The sequence below is a fragment of the Oryzias latipes genome, chromosome 6, assembly GCF_002234675.1.
Source record: "Oryzias latipes chromosome 6, ASM223467v1".
NCBI classification, from domain to species: domain Eukaryota; kingdom Metazoa; phylum Chordata; class Actinopteri; order Beloniformes; family Adrianichthyidae; genus Oryzias; species Oryzias latipes.
This window is the reverse complement of record NC_019864.2, coordinates 2,114,474-2,138,105: the sequence shown is the minus strand read 5'-3', so window position 1 is coordinate 2,138,105 and position 23,632 is coordinate 2,114,474. Positions and strand designations below refer to the sequence as shown.

Below are 23,632 nucleotides of genomic sequence, written 5' to 3'. Positions count from 1 at the left end.
TACTAATGTACGAAGCAAAACAAAAGACATGTTGATGTTTCACTGCAGCAACTACTTATTTCTATTACCCATAGAAATTTGCGAGGCGAGGCGTGAGAGTTTTGAACGTGGAACCCTGAGCCGTAGACTTTTTATTGGACGGCGCAATGTGATGGCAGCTCCAGAAATGTCTCTTTTCTTTCCTTTTCCAGAAGAGTCGACCAAAAGGGATAAACTGTCCAGAGCATCGGCGCGCCTCCGTTTCCCAAGAAAGAGGACGTTTTGGACAAAAAGCACTTTTTCCACACGTAGATCCCGAAATCCAAGCACTAAGGAGAAAAACTCCAATCAGCTCCAACTCAATCTAGAAACTCTTGTTATTTTAGCTTGATGACAATCAGCGCATGTTTCCAATGTGACACTTTGGTAAAAGGGACACGTGGTCAAAGCTGACGCCTGAACCGCAATGCTGACCCTTCAGAAAGTGAGCCCAGAAAGAAAGCAAAATGAAAACTCCAATATTTATTCATGTATGTGTGTTTTTACCACGGATCCTAGTCACTCCACATGTGTGACGACACGTTTCCACAGCCATCTGAACAGAACCAGTCAGGAAAAGCTATTCCTTTTTGGTTCCCCATATTGGTTTACTGTTTTTTTTTGGCTTTTTTCAAAGTGAAATATTTTCAGGTATTTCTATTTAAACAAAAACAAAAAAAGCACTTTTGTAAATTGTGTGAAATAAACAAAAACTGAGCAGAGGGAAAAATCCATTGAATTAAAACGAAGCATGACTGAGGCTGTTGACTCTCTTTAATCTGGAATCGTTGGGGAAAAAGACGTTGCATTTGAAGCCATTTCATGGAAAAAGTTATTTACAAGAAGGACTCAGTCCCTCCGCTTTGACAGCACATTAGTAAAAAAGAAAACTAAAACAAGATGACGCCAGTTGAGGACTTGAAGCACTTCTGAACCTTAAAATCTCTGCTCTGAACTCCAAACCGACCAAGGAGGACATATTTGTAATATTTGGGTTGTATTTACAGAATACTGCAGATGGACATGGGGGGTGTATTCTACAAACAAATAGAAATGACTTAGGCACACTTTTGTCTGGAACAATCATGGGAGTGGAATTTCAAGGCCTGTCTGTTTTTATCTGAGCCAGAGAAAAACCCGGCGAGTGTCGACGGCGGTGCGGCGTCCAGGACGGCTGCACTCAGACCGACCTGCTCACACGAGGGCGGGAACACCGACAGGGCGCTTTAACACGACCAACGTCCACTTGACTGACTCCTCTGCGTGTTCTTGTTGAACTGGGAGGAGGGGTTACAGAGTGGGTGGGTGGGGGCGGAGCCTGGCAGGGAGCTGGTCATTCTTACTTTGATGAACATCCACAAAAGGTTCAGAGGCAACAAATACAGAGCAGCTACTATATCGACAGAGAGACACAGTGCAAAAAAGAATATTCCATGATGATACGGCTGACTAAACGCTGTGGGGGGCAGCTGACTTCCAACCACGATGGGTCTATGAGTCAGACTCGGGCGTGTCAGGCGTGCTGGGCATCAGGTACCCGATGCCATAGCGGCCGTTGGGCGCGGTGTCTCCCTCGGTGCCCCCGCCGCTCTGCTTGCGGTAGATCCCCGGCATGGGCGAAGGCGCCTCGCTGGGAGACTTGCCGTGGATCAGGCTGGCGTCGTCGTCGTCCTCTGGCCGGCCGCTCTCCTTGATGATGCGGGCCTTCTTGTAGGAGACGGCGGCGAGGCCGTCGCTGCCATCGTCCACTATGTTGAAGTAGCGCAGGCAGAAGACGACGGGCACGGGCATGATGGCCATCACCACCAGAGAGATGCAGACCCCGATGCCCCATGGGGGAAAGGGGAGGGTCTTCTCCATGGCCTGGAGGGAAGAGAGGCGAAAACAGCGTTCATCACAGAAGCTTTCTTCTGTCTTTTATGGGATCTATAGATTCACAAATGAACAAACGGCATCATGAGGGTCCCATCGGTGACAAAAACCCTCCTGCTTCTCCTCCTCAGCTTAAAGCAGAGGTCTGCAACCTTTAATGCCATTTGGTTGAGTTTCATTCGCCAAGTCCCTCCTCACCATTTAGAAGAAGATACTTAATGTTTGTGTGACCATTAGGCCATATAGAGCAGGGGTCGGGAACCTATGGCTCGCGAGCCATATATGGCTCTTTTGATGGTCACATGTGGCTCGCAGACAAATCTTTAATTATACTTTTTTCTTTCATTAGACCAGTCCTTCTCGGGCGCGATGCGATGCCAGACGCGCGCAGGAGTAGCGGTGCTTAGAGAGAAAATTCAGCGCCAGCACTATCAGTTAGTATTATCTATTATTTCACAGAGTTTGTACCACCCGGAAACCTGTGAATTGTCGCGCCTAAAACTACGCGCCCCCGTCTCTGAGAAAGAGCGCGCAGATGCGGGGACGGGATGTGTGAGGAAGAAAGCAGAGGGTGAGGGTGAGGTGTTGTGGGGACCGGCAGGTGAATCGCGCAGGGATTGTAAAAACGTAAAACCTGCTGCCCGTCACTCACTGCAGCGTGTGAGTGTGTGTTTGGCTCTGCGTCTGCATGTGAGCAGTCTTTGTCACATCTACAGAACATTCAGACCTACGATCACGTTTAAAGTCTCAACGCCTGCATGAAGCAGAAACTCACCTCGTATCAACCAGACTAGACCATCAGCAGAACTACCACGAGAAATACTCACCATTTATCAGCAACAGCATAACAATGTTATTAAAAAGAATCCACAGACTTATTGTACTTTAAAAATGTTGAAATGACATCAAATGCACACATATTCATTTGTATATTTAGTTTTAAACATATCGTTGCTTACTGACTTGGACTGGGTGGCTGTTGGGCCGCGTTATAAGTTCTGGAGTTCATTAAACGCATCTGATTGGCTCTCAGTTCTGTCGCTCAGCCTGTTGTTAGGTAGTTTGGACCAATGGGGTTCAGCCATGGGCCGAATAAGGTAATGGGAGGCCTGGAGCGGGAGCAGGGGAATATAAAGTTGGGAGACGCGCTCTCGTGTCGACAGGGGAGATTCAGGAGTTGCTGAATTAATTGTGCGTCATTTGTTGCGGTCTGCAATAACAAGAACAAAGAACCTTAAATGAGGTTAAGTCTCCGTGCCTCAGTGTGGGAAAGGGACACCACATTATTGTATGGTTCTTTCGAAATTACATTTAAAAATATGTGGCGTTTATGGCTCTCTCTGCCAAAAAGGTTCCCGACCCCTGATTTAGAAGATGTACTGTCGTTATAGTTACAATGAGCAGCACCACATAAGTTCCTTTCAAAATAAAATACACCCTTTTTTTAAGGGGGAATCATTCCCTGCTGCAGCAGATTAGAATTCTAAATATTATAATTCTAATTATTTATTTTTATACTTTAAGAACTTTGCCTCGGAACAGCAACTAGAGATAAGAATATGTGTCCCACTCTGATCATCGTTTGATCTATTTTCAAAATAATCTTTTTATTCTGATGATGCTATTTGTAAACAAAATCCAAAAACCAGTTTGTCTTCTTCTGGGACATAGTTTCTGCAGAGCAACAGGAGTTCATTAGAAATTCACCTCTGAGTTGTGGACGGGACTGTTGGTGCAAAGTAAGCCCGGCCCGCTAGGTGGTTAAGTCCGGCCCACACATGAAGAGTAAAAATCATAAGGATGGTTAAAAAAGCAAGCAAGTTTCTAGTCCATTCCTGTGGCGAGTTATGATTTTTTAAAGAAATAACCGAAGTGCGCAATTCCGCCACTCGGGGGAGAAAAGGAAAGGCAAAACAGGTGAACAGCTTATCTCTGCACGTGCCAAAAGCGAAACATAACAGCTCTGCGTCTGGGTAAGATTCACTTTAGTTCCCTATGAGCCTTACCGCTGTTATCTTGCTATGAGGATGATCAGTAGTGACACCCTAATGACCAAAATGTTGTCAAAAAGTGAAGTGGAGTGAAGAGCCTTCCAGGAAAAATGGACAGTTTTTTTTTCTTTCACGAAGCTGAATGCAAACCCCCATGCTTGGTATGTCAGCAACAGGTTGCAGTGTTCAAAGACTACAACATTCAGCACCACTATGAGACTCACCATAAAGAAAAGTTTCTGGATCGCTTCAGTGTCAGATGTAAAATATTCAGTCTGTATAAATTTGAATAGAACAACTTTTTTTTTTATTGAAATTAATTTTATTTGAGATCCATTAGCCCCAAGGGATTAAGCTACTATGTTGGTTGAGGCATTTTTTCAAATTGAGTGAAAAAAACAAACAAAGCTGTTATTTTGCCTTTACGGGACTGGTCCGGCCCACTTGAGATCAGACGGGCTGAATGTGGCCCCCGAACCAAAATGAGTTTGACACCCCTGCTCTACAATATATATATACATGATCACCTCAGTAGTTTTTTAAAATCTAAACATACATGAAGTAACTTCATAAAGTTATTATTTATTCAGACTGTTAGTGGTTTTCTTCAAAGCCACAACTTTAGCGCTAAAAGGGCCCCATGTGGCTCTGGAGCCCCAGGTTGACGACCCCTGACAAAAACTGGATCTTAAGAAAGTAAAAAGTTTCTCGTTTCATAAAAAAAGCCTTTTTTTCTGTGTTGCAAGAAAAATTATCTGATCACTGAAGTTGTTTAAAAGCAAACGAATCTTATTTTCAGAAAAAATGGTTAGAATTTTTCCCTTACCAGGATTTTTCACTAAGAGCGTTTTCTGACCCCATTGGCAGATTTTTATTATCCTATTTTTAAAAATGTCACAATTTTTGACAAGTTTCTTTGGGGCCTTTTTTTTTTTTTAAAGATTTCATAAATCTTTCATGGTACACGTATGCACATTTACCAAGAAGCCCCCCCTGCTGATCCCGGACCTCACGGGTGTTAAGCCTGAGACGGTCTCACCTCTTCCTGGATCCAGGCGCTGTAGCTGGGCGGCGTCATGATCAGCTGGATGAAGCTGGCGCACAGGAGCACCAGCAGCAGGATGGGCGTGACGTACTTCCACATGTAATAGTAGAAACGGTACGGAGCAAATCCCAGCATCTCCTTCAGGTCTTCAAAGAATCTGCAACCCGACAGACGAGTGCGTCAAAAGACAGCGCCTGGATGCCGAAACGTTTGGTTTCTTCATCACTTTTTACAAGTTGGGAGTCCAACCTGTGGCCCAGGCCCGCTTGCTTACTTGTCAATCCCGTAGACCCAAGCGACGGCAATGTTCTCCAACACGACGACGATGAGCAGAGGCAGAGTGGCGGAGTAATCGTCAAACATGGTCACAAAGTAGTTCCCTGAGCGCTGGACAAACAGGAGGCCGATGGAGAAGGCCAGCGCGCAGCACCCCACTGCAGGAGACAAGCGGGGACTCGTGTTGACCACATTCTGGCATCTTCTCCACACAATCCAGGCCTCAGAACAGAACAGTCTGTACTTCAGCTGGGAACGTGCACGCCTCACCTGTCAGAAGCTCTTTGCGGACTTTGAACGCATCAATCAGAGGAGTGAGGATTCCCTCAATGGTGCCGAACATGCTGCCGAGTCCGAGGTTAACCAGCATGAGGAAAAACATGACGGACCAGAATGGCGAAGCAGGAAAGTGGGTCATGGCTTCTGTGAAGGCGATAAAGGCCAAGCCCGTGCCCTGGACTGCCTGTCGGGGAAACGAGTCAGAGGAAAGTTATTGATTCTAATCTGAGATTGTTCATCTTCATGCCAGAACTCGAGGAGGTAAAACCAGAAAATATCTGGTACACCGTGTTCCAATTTAATTACCACTGAGTTTGATATCAATGATCCAAAGAGCCTCAAGACAAATTCAAAACCAATAATTGCTCTTCGTGACACTTTGCATAACCATTTTGAACGCAGTGTTTTTGTTCTTCAGTTATTGAACCTTGTTCAGCTCATCTTCAATGGTGCAGGATTCCAGCCCCAGTTTCTGGAACTCGTCCTCCTTCACGCCCTTGATGATGTCGATCATCTGATGGTAGTCATCCGCCGTCACCTGACTGACCTGAGTCAGGTTTATGTGATGGGGGATGAGCGTGGCTTCGATGCCGTTTCCCAACAACGCCACGATTCTATTGGTGTTCCTTTTCAAAGAACAGACAAAAAGGGTTATGTCGCAGCGGCGGCGTCAAAGTGGGCGTTTGCTGCCGGCGCACTCACAGAGCAACGCATTTGCTGTTCATGACGTTGGCTTTGAAGCCGAGCACAGCAAACACCACCAAGGTGGCCAGCACGGAGGTGAAGAAGTTGATGAACGACACCAAGACGGCGTCAAAGTGGCAGTTGTTGTCTCGCTTGTTGTAGCTGGAAAAGGCGATGACGCCGCCGAAGCCGAGACCCAAGGCGAAGAAGACCTGCGTGGCTGCTTCTCGCCAAACCTTGGCCTCCAGCATGATTTCCAGCTGGGGGGGCGGAACGGAAAATGGTGCTTTAAAGTTGTCAAGAAAAAAGAGCACTGATCCATTATCTTCCTACAAATTGAAAGCAGGAGATCCCTGAAAACATGCACCAAACCAAACTGTACTGCTACCATCCATCCATCTTCAGAACCCGCTGAATCCCTTTCAGGGGTTGCTGGAGCCTATATTTTGTGTTTAATTTCCAATTTCAGTCTGAACAAAACATGTGAAATTAAGCGTTTGATACGACTGACAGATTTTGTGTCGACTGTTTAATGATACGGTGATACTGCCATTAAAGTTTGGTGGATTTATGTTTATTATTATATTTAAAAATGACCAGTTTTAGTGACTTTTTTTTGGTTTTTGTTTATCCGTCGCACCTTAAAAGTCAGACGAGGTTGAAGTTCATTTTAAACTTCCACTTCGTCGGTCATGGCTTAAGAGAGAATCTAGATCATATTCTAATGGTAGCTGCAGAGATTTTAAAGAGGCTGAAGATAAACTTTACTTTGGAAGCTAGGACTAAAGAAATCCGACACACATAATTCAGCCAAATCCGTGGCCTGGAGCAGGTTGGGGACCGCTGTATGGTAGAATCTGACATGCGTGTTCGTCCCTCCTGTGTGTTTCTCTTCATGCTTTTAGTTAAGCAGAAATAAGGGATGGTGGCGGGATTAATAAAAAGCATAAAAGGACCAGACTTGACGTGTTCTCCTTCAGAGGCCCCAGCAGATCTCCATGTTGCCAAGAACACAAAGATGGAGGCCGTTAGAAATCAGAAGCTGTCAGTCAGCCAGGAGAAGCTGACACCAGACAGACAGCATCTTCGGCTGGCTTGTTACATAGAGACTCGGTGAGTCCTGTTTCCATGGTGACAGGATTCTGTGGTCTCTAGTCCCATTGGGCACCTGCTGCTGGGGAGCCAGCCAATTACAGCGCAGCTTCAGTCTTCTGATTCTCAGAGGAACCGTGGACGGAAATCAGCAGTAATCCTGAATGTTTCCCTCTACTGATGGAATTTCTTCCCAGGTCCTGCTCACTTTGTCAGTGACCTAATCTCCTCAGAACTGACACAGTAAACAAGCGGTTTTGACAGACAGATGGGAAGCGATCTTACCTTTGGGGTGAACATGTGTCGGATCCCGTCCACCGAGCCCTTCAGGAGCAGAGCTCTGGCCAGGAAGCAAATCAGCACAACGTATGGAAACAGGGAGCTGAAGTACATCACCTGGAAGCAGGCCAGAGCTTTTCATCACTACACCTCACACACACACACACCCACACACACACACACACACACACACCCACACACACACACACACACATACACACACACATACACACAGCCTCCAAAACAAAGAAACCATTCCTGGTTCTTTGTTGGGTTTTCTTTGATTGAAGTTATTCAAAAACCTTTCTTTAATAATATTTTCACATTTCATTTGGTATTTAAGTTAATTTCCCCTTTTTATTCAATTCTATTCCAACAATATTGTAAAGTTCCCTCAAAACGCTCTAACTACGGTGGTCCTGAAGAGAAAATCCCACCAACAACATAGTAAAGATAACGACGACAATTAAAATAAAAACTACATTACAATTTAAAACAAAATAGCAGAAATCAAAACACAATTCCAAAAAAAGGAAACAAAATTAATTTCCAGAAATCTTATTGAAATGTAAAAAACAAAACACAGGAGAAACTGGGAAAGGTTTGTATACTATAGGTATATGTGATGATATCCAGTATAACAGTTGGAATGATGGACAAACGTCATCATCCAATCATCCAAACCTTTTCTGGTTTGTCGTTGTGTTTCTTTTCTCATTTTGATTTGTGCAAATCACTTTTGTGGTTTGGTTTTAACCAGAAAATGTTTCATTTTAATTTAGTTTCCTTTATTTTTCTATTGATTTCTAAAATGTTCTGCTGTTTATCTGAACTGTTTGCTTTATGAATCGTCATCATCAACCACATGATAAAAGCTTTTTACGCTGAATGACTTGTTGGTGGGATTTGCCCTTCAGGGCCACCGTAGTTAACACATTCTAATGCGTAAAGCCGGTTGTCAGCGAGCGACGGCCGGTCTGACGGGCTCGGCGGGTGGGCCGGGCTGCGGGGTGGGGGTGCACACAGTGAGAAAAGGGTGTAGGCGGGACTCGCGCCTCCCAACCACAGCTAGATCTAGGGAAGGGTGGCGTTTGGCCTGGCGGTCCGCGTGCAGCTCTGAAGTGGGCCACATAATGTTCCTGTTTGACTTTAAATGATAGAAAAAGGACATCTGTCAGTGTTTATTAGGTTGAGGCTGTAATTCTAAAACGCTGTGAGTAATTTGGGTTTTTCGACTAAACAAAAATCTCTTTTTGTTCTTTCTTTCTTTAATTAAAATAAATTGCTTCGAGTGAGCGTGCTCATTTGGTTTTCAGCTTTAGGCCATTCAGAGAAGAACATTCTGCACATTTTTTTTAACTTTTATTTCTCCAAATAGGGACTTTTGCAATCCAAATGCCTAAAAGCAGCCCTCAGAAAGGTCAGCCTCTGAGAGAAGCTTTGTTGTTTAGAACGGATCCAGAACTGAAGCTGTTTCCAGGATCACAGGCAGATGTGTATTTATCCTTTGTCATCCACACAATGGAAAAGTCTCAAATCTAAAACTTAAATATTAATTTTAAAATAGAGTTTTTTCTAAATATTAGCAATAAATTCTGCATTTTCATGAGAAAAGCCTCCCCTCTCTTCTTTCTATTTTACCACAATCTTGGGAATCAAGCCAAGTGCTGAGAGCGCGTATAACTATGGCAACCACATCTTCCCTTTTCATGCCAACCCACACACACAAGTGTGACAGAAAGGCTGATGGCGGTCCCGCCTTGGACCCGGCCTCTGTGTGTGTTGGGAGGGCATTAATATTCTTTTGTACGGGCCTGTGCCGGCTGGACTTCAAAGAGACTCCATGCTCCGGAGCGGGACAGTCCGACTGAAAAGAGCCGTCCTCACGCGGTGGTGGTGGGTGGGGGGTCTGCAGGGCGGCCATCTGTCCCAAACTGTACATTTTCAGTCAGTGAAAGCGCGAGGCTCCATGAATGACTGACCATGGCCGTCCCTTTGACTGCTCGGACATTCAGAAGATCTTAGAATAAATAGGAGCTAGAACATTTCATAAAGGGGGGCTGGAGGGGGGGCCAGAAGAGGGCGGTGAATAAAAATGAAACACGTCTTTCAAACTGTTTTATTACTAAAGTAAATAATTTCAGGAGCTAAGATTTCCTTAAAAATGTTACTTTAGTTATTTTTGCAATGTTGAACCCTTGTACTATCTTAGATGACCCCCCCCTTACATTGACGTGTTCTCCCTACCATGACAAAGGTGGATAAAGGTGGAAAGGTTTCATGTAATCCATGGACACCAGTGAAGATCACAAATCATTGAAGATAAAAGGTTCAGAGCACTGTCTAGTGGGTCTAGATGACCCAACTCCCAATGGTAAAGTGCCTATAGCACAAGGGTTACATAAGCTTGCATTGATGATTTTTTCAACTTTGTCAATAATCAGGATTTTGACTCAAAAGTTAGAGGGCAAAGCTTTTTGGGGGGGATGTTTGCCCCTTGTCCCCCCTTAGCTGGTAAAAAAAACACATCAGGGAACAAAATGATAACTAATCATTGAGAATCCACTGTCACCCAAACATTATTTCATGGAACAATCATCTTATCAGGCCTTTCCCAATTCATGGAAACCTCCGAAACTGTTGTTTTTGTTCTAATGTTTGTCTCTCAAGATTTTAGCTTCGGACGGCATAAGATGGATGGACTACGGCGGCTAAGAGATCCTGAAAATGTTGCAAATAATGAAAAGTGACACTCCCTGTAAAAAGTTTGTCTGCTGTGGTCGTTCCAGATCTGTTTGTGTTTTGAAATTTGAATGATGAAACAATGTTAGAATCAAATGTACACTTTTAGGAAAGGTCAGGGTCCCATTTAGACCTGCACAATGAATCACAAATGCATCGTTATCGCAATATCAAACTGTGCAATACGCATATCGCAAAAGACGGTGAAAGTTGTAATAAATGGTTACCTTAAAAGTGCTAAAACCATTTTGTGGCAGCTTGAAGTATTTAGTAAATCAAACTAAACCATTTATGCATTTGACCAATCAGACGGAGCTCTTTTATGTTACATGTAGACGAGGGTCATTTGGAGTAGAAATTTTAAACTGTTGCAGTGAAATGGAAATGATGTTTTTGGTTGTTTTGCTATTTTTTTTTCATGTATCGCAAGTTATATCGTCATTGCCGTGTTCATCACTAATATGGCAGCTTTTCCTCATATCGTGCAGCCCTAGACCTGTTGGTCTGTTGGGCATTATTTGTTGAGAGCAGTGAAAAAGCTCTGCTGCGGTAGTTGTGGTGATAAAAAGTAAAGCGCTCTGATGAGGGGGACATGAAAGACACTGGCTGTGATAGCAGCGGGATGAAAAGAGGTCAAGCAGGGGGAACATGAAACATGCCACGCAGCTGTGGCTTTAGTTGGAACAGTTACCTTGGATTTGATCCAGATTTGACATCCTTCACATGCATCACAAAACACACAATGTCTAAACTGGTGCCAGTGGGGTGAGGTGAAGAAAAATCGGGATCTTGCGGTGATGTCAGGCGTTCGAGTATGTTGGCGGTGCCCTAAATCAGGAGTGCCCAACAGTTCAATCGTGGTCGACAAACGGTCATTAAAAATAAATAAGCAAAAACCTATTTGTAGATGTGTTTACATTTTATTTGAATTTTTATTTTATTTTTTATTTTCAGCAGCCAATTGTCATCATTGGCGCAAAGAACGACAAATTGACAGCGGAACAGCCAATCGAACGTCCTCTGAAGCAATCGTCTCTGCACACGTGTGTTTGACTACAGCGAGCGCCTAGAAGATGTGGAGCTTTTCTTCCTCCTAAACTTCAGAAAGATGCCAGCGTTCGGCGTCAGACTCCTAACCGCGGATTTATCTGCCAACGCGCCTTATTCGAGGTCAGCCACTAAACAAAAACCTTGAACAGAACACGCACCAAACGGTTCTAAATCAAAATGCTTGTATTTTGTTGGGACTGCAGCTTCGCTCTGACCAAACCAGACAGCTGAAAGCCTCTTTGAAGAAATTCCAAAGGTTCATGCTGTTCTGGTTTAAGCCGCGGCGTGACTCCGACCTCTGGGCGCGCTGCTAATGCTCGCCGTGTTACACCAGAAGATGATGTGATGTTAATGATCACCTGTACAAAGAGATCATCATTTGGAAGCAAAAGTCTGCCTTTAGCCAGCCGAATAATCCATGTGTAGGAAAGTCACGCTGCTCCCATCTCTGTTCCACACAGTGAACTTAAGCTGAGCTGCAATCCATCAGAGGATCACATGAGCTCACAGGTTCAGCGGAAACTGGAGCACAAGAGAAAACCTAAGTCACTCGCAGCTCTTTGGAGCTGAAGAGCTGATTTTGCGTGGAAGCATTTTCCAGTAGGCCTTTTGTTTTGTTCAAGTACAACCCAGTGTCTCGATTTGCTTTTGGGGAGGAGCCTCATCCAATTTGACGGATTTGACAGGGGGGCGGAACTTCTCTTCTCATTTTCACCTATTGTCTGTAGACGAGAACTGGACCTGGCGAGGGTGACGCCCACCATTTTTTTTTTGTGAAACCGAGGTCGCCATGTTGGAGCCAGACAATGTCAGTAAGCAGTGATTGGTCGTTCTGAGTCTTGTTTCTATGGCAACCACTCTTGCTAATCAGGGGGGAGCTTGTTTGGAAGGCCACACCCCTAATAATTGAAAGTGGGCTACACGAAAAATGTCAATCAGATGTTTCGAACCGTCAGCCACATGCTTTTCATTGAGGCACCTGATTGGTCAGTTTATAACTGGCACTGCAGAAAAAATACAAAAAAGCAGAAGAAGATGATCAAGAACATGTTTAGAACAAAGGTATCAGTGTAATAATAGTTATTCTGGCCAAAAGAATGACTAACAGCTGTTTGTTTCTCTATAGAGGTCTATGGGATTTTGGCTTCTTGGAACTAGCAGGTACTTCCTGTTTGAAATGTCAGGGGGGAGGAGTCACTCCGTCCAGTTCTCTTATACAGTCAACAGCTAGTTTCTGTGAATTCGTCTTCTGAAGAGACAACGTACCTTCCCAGAGGACTGGATCCCCTTGATCATGGCGAGACAAACCATGGACCAGGCAGCCAGCAGGCACACCGTCATCTTCCAGTTGAGCCCCCCGCCCTCAGAGATGCTGTCAGAGATATCCAGGGCGTCACGGTACCAGTAGTACGTGGTGGCTGAGCTTTTCTCACACTCTGGCACCACATCTGTGAACAGAAGCACAGCTGTCAAGAACCTTTGGACAAACAAAAGACAAAAATCCACCAAATTGCCAGAGGGATTGTCTCCCAACGTCTTACATGTACTGGTCTTGTTCTTGATAAGAGGACATTCATGCCACGGCAGAGGTTGTTGGAAGGACTGGGAGAAGTAGAAGAGACTCCAACTGATGATGACATTGTAGTAAAGAGCCACAAAGAAGCACACCTGAAGGACAAGAGAGGCGCCTTTCACTTCTGACCAACACACAAAACTCAAACAAATATAAAAAACTGGAAAGATCAATCACACAACCTTAGAACACAAAAGCCCTCATTTTTAACAATAATTTAAACACCGATTGAATTTTCTAAATGAAGACTTTTGAAGGAGGATGTTAAAGCTGAAGAGCCCACAACGTCAAAGAATTGACAGAAATTTTAAACTCCTTGGAATTAAGATAAATATAATTTTGCATTATGTTTTGATTATGAGATATAGATGGTATCCATAATGACACACTGGGTGATTTAGTACGTTTTTGCTCACAGCATGGTTGGTTGCAGAAGAAAAAAAAACATTACATTGACATTGCCAAGCCCCTTATTTATCCACTGTCTCAAACCTGATCCACACATTTTTAAGTTAGTGTAACTGTATTATAAAGAATTCACTATCAACACATTTTGATTTTTTTAAAAACAGCAATGAGGCATTTTAACAAATAAATACCAATAGATGAGATCATAAAGCTTTGAAAATTAGCCAAACTTTTTCCGGCTAAAAGTGTTTTTGAGATTTTAACGGAAGCAGCCGTTTTGAAATGAGCAGTGGTTTGATGATGAACTGCAGGGCAGAAAACATGGACCACGTTTAATGTAGAGGTGTTTTTAAGGGACGTGCAAATCAGAGAGGAGTCGCAGACACACGTTTTGTATGATAGGAATGGTTATTTAGGGTTAAGGAAGCAATATATTTCACCTTTTTAATAGCAGTTTCATAAGTTTAAGATGTCCTCATGTTAAAATATAAGACCCTTTTACTGACACTGACTTATATTTAAATAACAAATCGTCTGTTTGACACGTATTTTTAGTCTTGCAGGGTAGAATTCACTGTGTGCAGAAGTGTCTCTAGTCTATATTTTATTGGTAAAACTGTCAACTTTTTTTTGGTTTAAGTTGAACAAACACAGATAAGTCTCAGTTTCTGACTTACAACACAGCTGGCAAAGCCGATGCCCCCCAGGCGGGGGCTGATGTAGTTCCAGACGCCTATGCTGCCCCTGCGGATCCGCTGCCCCACTGCCAGCTCCAGGAAGAACAGTGGGATGCCAATCAGTACCAGCAGGATCAGATAGGGCACCAGGTACGCTCCTGGAGTCCAAACAGCACATACAGTAGGTTCACATGTAAGTCACTCAGCAGCTCACAATAGACGCACAACAACCATGTCTGGGATTCGAACCCCCGACCAGCAGAGGGTTGCTTCACCCTGTGAGCTTCAGCCATCCGGCCTTCACGCAATAAAAGGAATGAGTTTCATCAGAAAACAGTGACAGTCACAGAGTTTCACTTCCTCAAAGCATCACAACATGGTGACTCACACACACACACACACACACGAGCTCAACACAACAAACTCTATATCTTTTTTTACTTTATTTCTTCCTGGCAGTGAAACTTTTGTAACCAATGAACAACAGAACACTGTGAAAAGCAGCTTTCACACACACACACACACACCCACACAAACACACACACACACGACGGCGATGCTTTTCATCCTTCCTGCCTGCTGAACCATGTGGTGTGTGATGCAATCCAACTATTCTGGAGACAAGAAGAGACACGAGGCTGGCATCATAGACAACACAGTTGGTTTAGTGTGAGGAGCTTCTGGAAGACGGCATTCCTCTCTGGAATTAGAGTCTCAGGGTGAATCTTCAGTAAAGAAGCAATCAAATGCAGCTTTAGTGGCGGACAGACCGCCGGGCACATGACTGATGAAAGGAAACCTAAAAGTCTTTGTGCAGCAGAGAGTCACCAGATTGTGATCAGATCCACTGGCTTTCTATTTTACTGTGAAGTGAAGGGAAATATTTGAGAAGCTGCTGCATCCTCTCAGGTGAACAGATGTAATCTACACCAAAAAGTTGTGGAAACCACAGAAACGGCTACATTTTCCCTCCAACAGTTACATCAAATGGAAACATGGTTGGATCAATGTCCTCAGATGTTTGCGGTGAGTCAGTCGTGACAATCATCCTCATCTCAACGGATCTCATTGTTTCATCGGGCAGGATGTCCATTCTGATCCTTTTCCTGAGTCTCGCTGCTCCGCCCTCATGCCGCTTTGACAGGAGTGGCACTAGAGGGGAATCAGTGTGTGTTGTTTTAACTCAGTCTACCACTGGTTTCTAATATTAGGACTTCTAATTCTGGTTTGCTGGCTGCAGACTGCTCCTTAGAGAGCATCAAAAACATCTTTGATCTCCACTGTTGTCTCAGAGAGCAGGAAGAACAGCCTGATAAGAGTGGTTCATTGTCAACTCATTTTATATTTCAAGTAATTTCCTGATCACAGCCCCCCATGTATACTACATTGATGCATTTCATGACAGGTGGCAAATTCATCCATTCATCTCAATGGATGCATTTGTAGCCCGCTCATACAGACTCCTTACCTGGGTTTTCTTTGTTCTTTCTTACCTATAAGCCAATTAAAGAGGGATTTTTGTTTTGAATTCTTTGTTTTGTTTTGTAATAAACAAATCATAAATTAAATGCCTATCTATCTATCTATCTATCTATCTATCTATCTATCTATCTATCTATCTATCTATCTATCTATCTATCTATCTATCTATCTATCTATCTATCTATCTATCTATCTATCTATCTATCTATCTATCTATCTATCTATCTATCTATCTATCTATCTATCTATCTATCTATCTATCTATCTATCTATCTATCTATCTATCTATCTATCTATCTACCCTCAATAGTTTCTGTCATTTGTGAAGTTCAGTTTAGTTGATGAGCTTCACTGAGGAACACTGAAAGCTCTTTCAAAGTAAAAGCTGAAACACTAAAGCAGGGAAAAGCTCACAAATATGCATAGCTCTTGTTTGTTTTCTTAGTGACCATAACCTCATCTACAAACCAACATCTGCCCTCTGAGGCAGGCAGACCGTCAGTGGGATGCCCTCACTTCATGTTCACACACAGACCCACTCCAACACAGACCTGTCGCTTCGATCTGATTACAGGTGAGCACAGGTGGGGTGGGGGGCATTGAAAGCAGGAACCTGACGATGTCTGGGAGCCCTCATGCAGAAAACAGACTCCAAGGTTTTTTCTCAGTCTGACCATCTGATCATCATGTGTAATGTAAGCAACACATAGGTCGTTCACAGAAGCATTATCATCTGATGAGTGCACTGACCCCGTACCGTAACGTGATTAGTAAAGCCCAGTGAGAGCGAAGCTCCTCTATCGTTTGACACATTTATGCTTCGCTCCCGCTGGGACGAGTTTTCTTTAATCAGCTTTGCAGGAGCAGTGGTTGGCTTTATGTAATCTCCATAAGGGAAGTTGCAGCCCCTTATTTCCTTCTCAGGACACATTAGCAGGTTCTAGCTGCAGCAGCGTGAGAAACAAAGTGAGCGGTGAGGGAGGGCGGGGCGGTGGGAAATGCACCTTTGGCTGCAGAAAGTTTGCATGCAATTATTGAAAATGAAAGAGAGTGAGCAGGAAATGCTCCTCACTGCCTGGTGGTGGACCCAAATGTCATGAATGCCACTTTGTGCAGACTCCAACATCGCATAAAGACCCAAACTATTTTCCACAGCAACAAACAACATTGATTCTTTTTTCCATTGTGTTTTTTGGATCTACTGAGGTTTTCTGTGCCTGAAGAGGGATGAAAGACTTGCAGGATTAGACCTTCATCCATCACATCTATGCTCTGGTTTGCGTCTGTGCGACCATAACCTCACCATGTTACAGTGACACATAGTTAGTCACAACCTAAATGCTTATTATTACAGTTTCTGTTTAGTTTTCCATGATTTTGGCGCAGCGCTGCGTTTAGGAGCCTGTGATGTCATCGTCAGGTTGGTCACCTGTGTTCACTCGCACACTTTATTTTCCGTCTACAACACTCTCATGACTCACTTTTGTGGCCGCGAAACAATACCTCACAGGTTGTAGTCTGTACTTTGGCTAATCTGTTAGTCTGGTTGCTGCCTCGCTGCAATGGCTCAGCTTTACTTTCCCATTTCCAGATGAAATCATATAAAGGCATGATGGAGAGGACTGAACCAATGTTGACAGTTCTCTCTGTGGTTTCAGAAGGTTGACTGAAGTTAGGATCGCCAATACATTTCAGAGATTTTACTGGATTTCCTGACTGACATTCGTACACATTGTTTATGTTGAGGTTTTACGAGGAAAGTGTTTCTTTAAATTGCTCTCTTATGTTTTATCAAGTACGGTGGCCCAGAAGGGTCACAACACAACACATTAACTTTATACACAACACACTAACTTTACACACAACACACTAACTTTACACACAACACATTAACTTTATACACAACACATTAACTTTACACACAACACACTAACTTTACACACAACACATTAACTTTACACACAACACATTAACTTAACACACAACACATTAACTTAACACACAACACATTAACTCACAACACAACACAATAACTCACAACACAACACATTAACTCACAACACAACACATTAACTCATGGCCCAGAAGGGTCACAACACAACACATTAACTTACCTCACAACACATTAACTCGCAACGGAAGTAAAGCAGCAATTGAAGTGCTTTTATTCTGAAATTTCTACTGGGCTGAGCAGCTAACTACCTAACAGAAAGTAATGTCACAGTGAGCTGTGGAGGGAGCTGCACGCGCGCTCCTCTCCTCTCCTTTTTTCCGCTCTGTCCTCTCACACAGGCACACAGGACAGAGCGGAAGAAAAGGAGAGGAGAGGAGCGCGCGTGCAGCGACAGAGGGGGGTGTCAGAGCGGAGGGAGGAGTGTGTGTTCATATTGTGTGTGTTTAGAGGAAGGAGAACCTTAGTAAAGACAAAGTTTCTGGCAACACTGCTGCTAGCTTCTCTTGTAGCAATAACATGCTCCCTCCACAGCTCACTGTGACATTACTTTCTGTTAGGTAGTTAGCTGCTCAGCCCAGTAGAAATTTCAGAATAAAAGCACTTCAATTGCTGCTTTACTTCCGTTGTGAGTTAATGTGTTGTGAGGTAAGTTAATGTGTTGTGTTGTGACCCTTCTGGGCCATGAGTTAATGTGTTGTGTTGTGAGTTAATGTGTTGTGTTGTGAGTTATTGTGTTGTGTTGTGAGTTATTCCAGAGGGTTTCCAGATTCCAGAAAACCCTCTGGAATCTTCTCCACCATTATGGTATCCCAGGGAAGATTATAAACTTGATCCGTGCGAATTATGATCCCTCCACTTGCCAAGTAGTCCATAAGGGAAGTCTCACAGATACATTCGAGGTAAAGACCGGTGTGCGACAGGGATGTATTTTGTCCCCATTTCTATTTCTGATAGCCATTGATTGGGTCATGAAGCGGACAACAGCAGGGGCAGCGAGGGGAATTCAGTGGGGACTGCTACGGCAGTTGGAAGACATAGACTTTGCAGATGACATCGCACTTCTGTCTCACAGCTTTGACCACATGAACCTCAAGTTAACAGCTCTTGACGTGACGGCAGCAAACGTAGGGCCCAAGATAAACATGGTCAAGACCAAGAACCTGAGGTCAAATAATACCAGAGTCGACAACTTGATCCTGAACGGCGAGGTCATAGAGGAAGTGGAGCAGTTCACTTACCTGGGCAGTATCGTCAGCAAAGATGGCGGCACAGACCGAGACATTAAAGCAAGAATCGGAAAAGCGGCCGCAGTATTCAAGAGGCTTAGACCTATCTGGTCATCCCAGCACATCACCCTGGCAACAAAGCTCAGAATTTTCAATACAAACGTAAAATCTGTGCTGTTATACGCATGCAAAACATGGCGCACGACCAAATCCGCAATCCATAGACTCCAAACCTTCGTCAATAGACGTCTCAGGACCATCACTAGAATCAGATGGCAAGACAGAGTCACGAACGAATGCCTTTGGAAGTTAACCAAACATGAGCCAGTGGAGAATCAAATCAAAAGGAGAAAGTGGGGATGGCTCGGACACACGCTCCGAAAACCACAAAACAGTATCACTCGCCAAGCGCTAAAGTGGAACCCACAAGGCAAAAGAAATCCAGGACGGCCCAAAACAACATGGCAGAGAACAACGGCGGCGGAAGCCAAAGCTCTTGGATTATCATGGGGACAGATAGAAACCGCAGCCCAGGACAGGAGAGGCTGGAGAGACCTAGTAGACGCCCTATGCCCCGACAGGGGTGAAGAGGATAAATGTTGTGAGTTATTGTGTTGTGTTGTGAGTTAATGTGTTGTGTGTAAAGTTAATGTGTTGTGTGTAAAGTTAATGTGTTGTGTGTAAAGTTAGTGTGTTGTGTGTAAAGTTAGTGTGTTGTGTATAAAGTTAATGTGTTGTGTGTAAAGTTAGTGTGTTGTGTGTAAAGTTAGTGTGTTGTGTATAAAGTTAGTGTGTTGTGTATAAAGTTAATGTGTTGTGTTGTGACCCTTCTGGGCCACCGTAAAAACATAATCTCCAGTGTGTTTTAAAAGTTCTTAAAGACTCACTGAGAAAAACTGAGTTTTTGCATTTCTGAGTTTATCTTTTTATTCCAATCATAGAATAAAGATAGTTTCTGCAGGCTTCCTCTCAGCTCCAGAGGTGAATTTCTACTAAACTCCTGGGGCTCTGCAGAAAACGACACAGGTTTGGGGATTTTGGACAAAATAGCATAATTATGAAGAAAAGTCCACTGGGAATGCTTTAAAAATAGATCAAAAGATGATGGAAGTGGGACTGTCATGCATTCCAATACCTAAATGGTTCTTTTCTTTTCTTTTTCTTTTTTTGTGGGGGGTGGGGGGGTGGGGGGGGACTTTCTTAGACCATTTCTCTACACTTGTAGATTTTCCTGCAGATTTGAATGCTAACTTGGACATGGATACCCAAAACCCTGAGGTGTTCCTGATTTATGAAGAAAGGAAAGCGTTTTTTGGCAGAACACAACCGTGCAACCAAAAAGCCAAAACACCTTCAGGCTCAAAAGGCCCAAAATGGAGCAGTAAAGGGAGGATGCAAAACACCTGATACCTTTAAACGGTCTATATTTAGGATTTAGACTCTTCTTCTCTTAGACTACATTATCCACGCCTAAACTTCAGGAGTAATAATGAATTCCAGGAGTAAAATCCATGTTCTTTAACTCCACATAACTTTCTCTTCCATGGAAATGAGGGTCATTGTGGCTGTGGAGTTAAGTCAGACATAAATCTACCAGACCTTTCAGAAGAAGGATTCATATTCCGATGTTTCCCTGTCAAGCCAGTTATTTCCAGATACAAATAATGTCTTATAAATGCTGTTTCCTGATTTCAAAACTCAAATTTGAGCCGCAGACCTTCTAACCTTCTGCTTAGGCGTTTTAAATGATCACCTGAAACAGACAGCAACAAGTCTAGGTGTGAAACTGGATAGCAATTTAACTTTCAATGCTCATATAAACTCAGTGGTGAAATCCAGTTTGTTTCACCTGAGACAACTGGCCAAGGTTAAACCTCTCCTCTCCCGCCATGACTTTGAGATTTTAATCCATGCTTTTATTTCAACACGTTTGGACTACTGTAATGCTCTCTATGTTGGGCTTTCCCAGAAATTACTTGCTCGTTTGCAGTTAGTCCAAAATGCAGCTGCCCGTCTTCTAACTGGTACACGGAAACAAGAACATATCACTCCCATTTTAGCATCTCTTCACTGGCTCCCAGTTCGCTTACGCATTGATTTTAAAATTCTCCTATTTGTTTTTAAATGTCTCCATGGACTCGCCCCAAAATATTTGTCTGACCTGATTCAGGTGTACAATCCCCCCCGCTCCCTTAGGTCAACAAATCAGACACAGCTGGTCGTCTCGAAGACCAGGAGAAAACTGAGAGGTGACCGAGCCTTCTCAGTCTTCGGACCAAAAATCTGGAATGAATTGCCCCTGTACCTCAGACAAATAAACTCACTCAGTATTTTTAAATCTGCTCTTAAAACATATTTTTTCACTTTTGCTTTTAACTGAGTTGGAATCCGGACCTATTTTATGTGTTTTATGCTTTATATTTTCATGTGCTTTTATTAATTTTTGTATTGTTCAGCACTTTGGTGAACCTTGTTCTGTTTAAAGTGCTTTATAAATAAAGTTGAGTTGAGTTGAGTTGAGTTGAGTGAACCCAGAGATAAGACAGCTGGCGGTGACTCACCCCCTCCATTCTTCTGACACAGGTAGGGGAACCTCCAGACATTTCCCAGGCCTACAGAGAAGCCAACCTGGGCCAGGATGTACTGGAGCTTGCTGTTCCAGGCCGGGCGCTCCTCTTCCTCGCTGTCCGAGCCCCCTTCCTCCACATCGCACTCCTTCCCCTCCCCTTCTTGGCCGTTGACGATCAGTGAGCTCTTCTTGAAGGAGTCGTCGCAGGCGTCCTCGTTGGAAAGCAGGTCTTTGACAGACTCTGTGACATCGTCGTCAAGCTCTCTCTTGACGGCCTTGCTGTTTTTGGGCATTTGATAAAGCAAACAGAGGCGAGGGGGGGGAACGTCTCTTCGGCTTGGCGGGCCTGCGTCTGTGCTGGACAAAGTCACTTATACAAATGGAGTTTGAGGGTTTGGGGTTCAACGCCCGTGGGCTTTCAGTTCGTGAAGGATGAGTGGTTAATGAAGGAGTTTATTTCTTCATTATTAACTATTATCTGCAAAATAAACCCAGAAAGAACAGAAAGTTAAGAATAGTTAAGAAGCTGCAGGATTGTTGTGCATCAAGTTCCTCCTATTTCTTTCAGAAAACACTGTTTTGATGTCATCTGATATTAAAAATGAGGAAAAAAGGACAAGAAAATAATGTTTGGGATATTTTTTCTTTCAAAAATACACCAATCTGATTAAAATAATTCTAATAAATCACGTTTTTTTAATTGAACCAAATCTATCACTTTAGGAATGACAGCTATTTTATTTTTAAATTTAGAAAGCTGATATAGATATCTGCCATATGAACAGTTCAGCAAAGGCTTTCTGATGTGTTGCTGTCCAGAGACAATCACGTGGCTGGAAAGGACATCAATGAAGAGAAACTGAATCCAGATTCTTGACGGCTGACTGGAGTCAGTGTGGACACTCATGTTCCCAGCCTTCTGCATAATTCAGAAGACAAAGCTAAATGCAAAACCAAACATTTTTGACACAAGTGGTGCAGAAAACCCCGAATTGTCCATAAATCTAAACCAATTTGCATCGTTTCTGCTTCATGTTTTACTGTTGCAGAATGATGCAATCTGGATTTTTCTGCAGGTAACAGTCTGAGGAGAGGATCGTAGGGTGTGGGCGCGCGCCAGGCGCACATGTGCGGCTGAGGTGCGCAGCTTCCCATAAATCTCAGCGTTAGCTTTAAGGCCCGGCTCTGGCTTTTCATTATTTATCTGGTTATTTTATTGTATTTTTTCTTACATAAATGTATTAGACTTTGCATTCCTATACGATGCGAGCACCGCGCGCACAGCCTCCCGTCCTTCACCAATCACTGGATTAACCCGATTAGTATCTTCTCCTTTAGACGCCTTCAGATTAGCCCGGTCCGCGCGAGGCGAGGGCCGCCGCGCGATCAAACACTGAACGCAACACGACAGGAAGAACGATGGATGATGCTTTCAGGAACCTTCCCCGCTCACGCATTTTGGTTTGAATGAAAAAAAAGAGAACATGTTGTTAGAATAAAAATATATTTTATTGTTATATCAAACAATACCCCCCCCCCCTCTTAAAATATAGATTTCAGATTAATTGTTAGTACAGATATTTAAGCTATAAATTCGTGATAAGTCTAGTAAATTCAAAATAAACCTAGTAAATAATAGCATTCGGCTCGATGTTGAGTGCGGGGACAGCGTGTTCTGTTGGGATGGAGCATAAATGACCGTGCTCCCTCCCGCGCAGCCTACATGACATCCATGTGAGGTGTTTCATCATCTCCATCCTGCGCCCCGGTCCCTCGGTCAGCCTCCCCATCCCCATCCCCATCCCCATCCCCATCCCCATCTCCACCTGCGCGCTCAAAGCCCGGAAGCGAGGCCTCACCTGCGCGGGAACAACGGACGACTTTCTCTGGGAAAAAGAAGAAGAGGCTTGGTCTCAAGGAATGAAATTGTGGGCGCTCATGCACGGGGAAGACATCATCACTTCTGTCTCTGGGACCGGCGACTGAGCCGTTCAGCGCTCGAGCGCTCGATTTCTCCCCGCCGCCGCCCGGAAGTGCAGCCACATCAGAGGGGGGCTCCGCCTCCACAGCTGTAAGCTCGCTCTCAAGTCAGTTCTCTTTTCACTATCATTTCACAAAGTAAAACACTTTCATACATTTTTTTGCCTTTTAGAATAATTTTCCTTTTTTACAAATGTAAAAATGGGAGGCAACTTGGCATGTTGTTCCTTGCCCCCCCCCCCTATTTGGCTGCTTTGGTATGATCCACTACTACTAATCCGATACAAGTAGGCTGGCTCATGAATGACATGCAATGTGCTTGTGTTTATAAACGGTAAACGAGGTTTTCTGTTCATTTTAACCTTACAACTGTGTATCTATTTCCGGCTTCATTTGTAGATAAATGTTAAAAAAATGGGATTCGATCAAGGGCCG

General features: G+C 43.8%; 2 protein-coding genes across 3 annotated transcripts in view; one reads left to right on the top strand and one right to left on the bottom strand.

Annotated features, from left to right (window-relative positions):
* lrrk2 (leucine rich repeat kinase 2) overlaps positions 1 to 778 on the top strand; it is a 60,394-nt gene extending 59,616 nt beyond the window's left edge. For both annotated transcript variants that reach the window (XM_023955457.1, XM_023955455.1), the window contains exon 52: positions 192 to 778. The gene's annotated coding sequence lies outside the window, so the exon portion shown is untranslated. The remainder of the gene's footprint in view (positions 1 to 191) is intronic.
* Positions 775 to 23,219, bottom strand: slc6a15 (solute carrier family 6 member 15). Its single transcript, XM_004086239.4, has 12 exons — positions 23,077 to 23,219; positions 21,210 to 21,695; positions 13,987 to 14,144; positions 12,870 to 12,996; positions 12,595 to 12,776; positions 7,543 to 7,653; positions 6,184 to 6,425; positions 5,909 to 6,107; positions 5,473 to 5,665; positions 5,201 to 5,360; positions 4,921 to 5,083; positions 775 to 1,881 (listed from the first exon to the last, which is right to left on the bottom strand). Exons 2-12 carry the CDS (start codon positions 21,508 to 21,510, stop codon positions 1,510 to 1,512), a joined length of 2,208 nt encoding a protein of 735 aa, XP_004086287.1. The 5' UTR covers positions 21,511 to 21,695; positions 23,077 to 23,219; the 3' UTR covers positions 775 to 1,509.
* Positions 23,220 to 23,632: the final 413 nt, after the last annotated feature.

Bases quoted from the DNA above. Each gene is read 5' to 3' on its own strand.
- slc6a15 (XM_004086239.4), bottom strand. From the start codon at position 21,510: ATGCCCAAAAACAGCAAGGCCGTCAAGAGAGAGCTTGACGACGATGTC. The intron at 6,108-6,183 runs GTGAGTGCGCCG...TTCTTTGAAAAG, and splicing joins AACAGCAAATGCGTTGCTCT to GAACACCAATAGAATCGTGG. The intron at 1,882-4,920 runs GTGAGACCGTCT...TCTTCCCTCCAG, and splicing joins GCGCCTGGATCCAGGAAGAG to GCCATGGAGAAGACCCTCCC.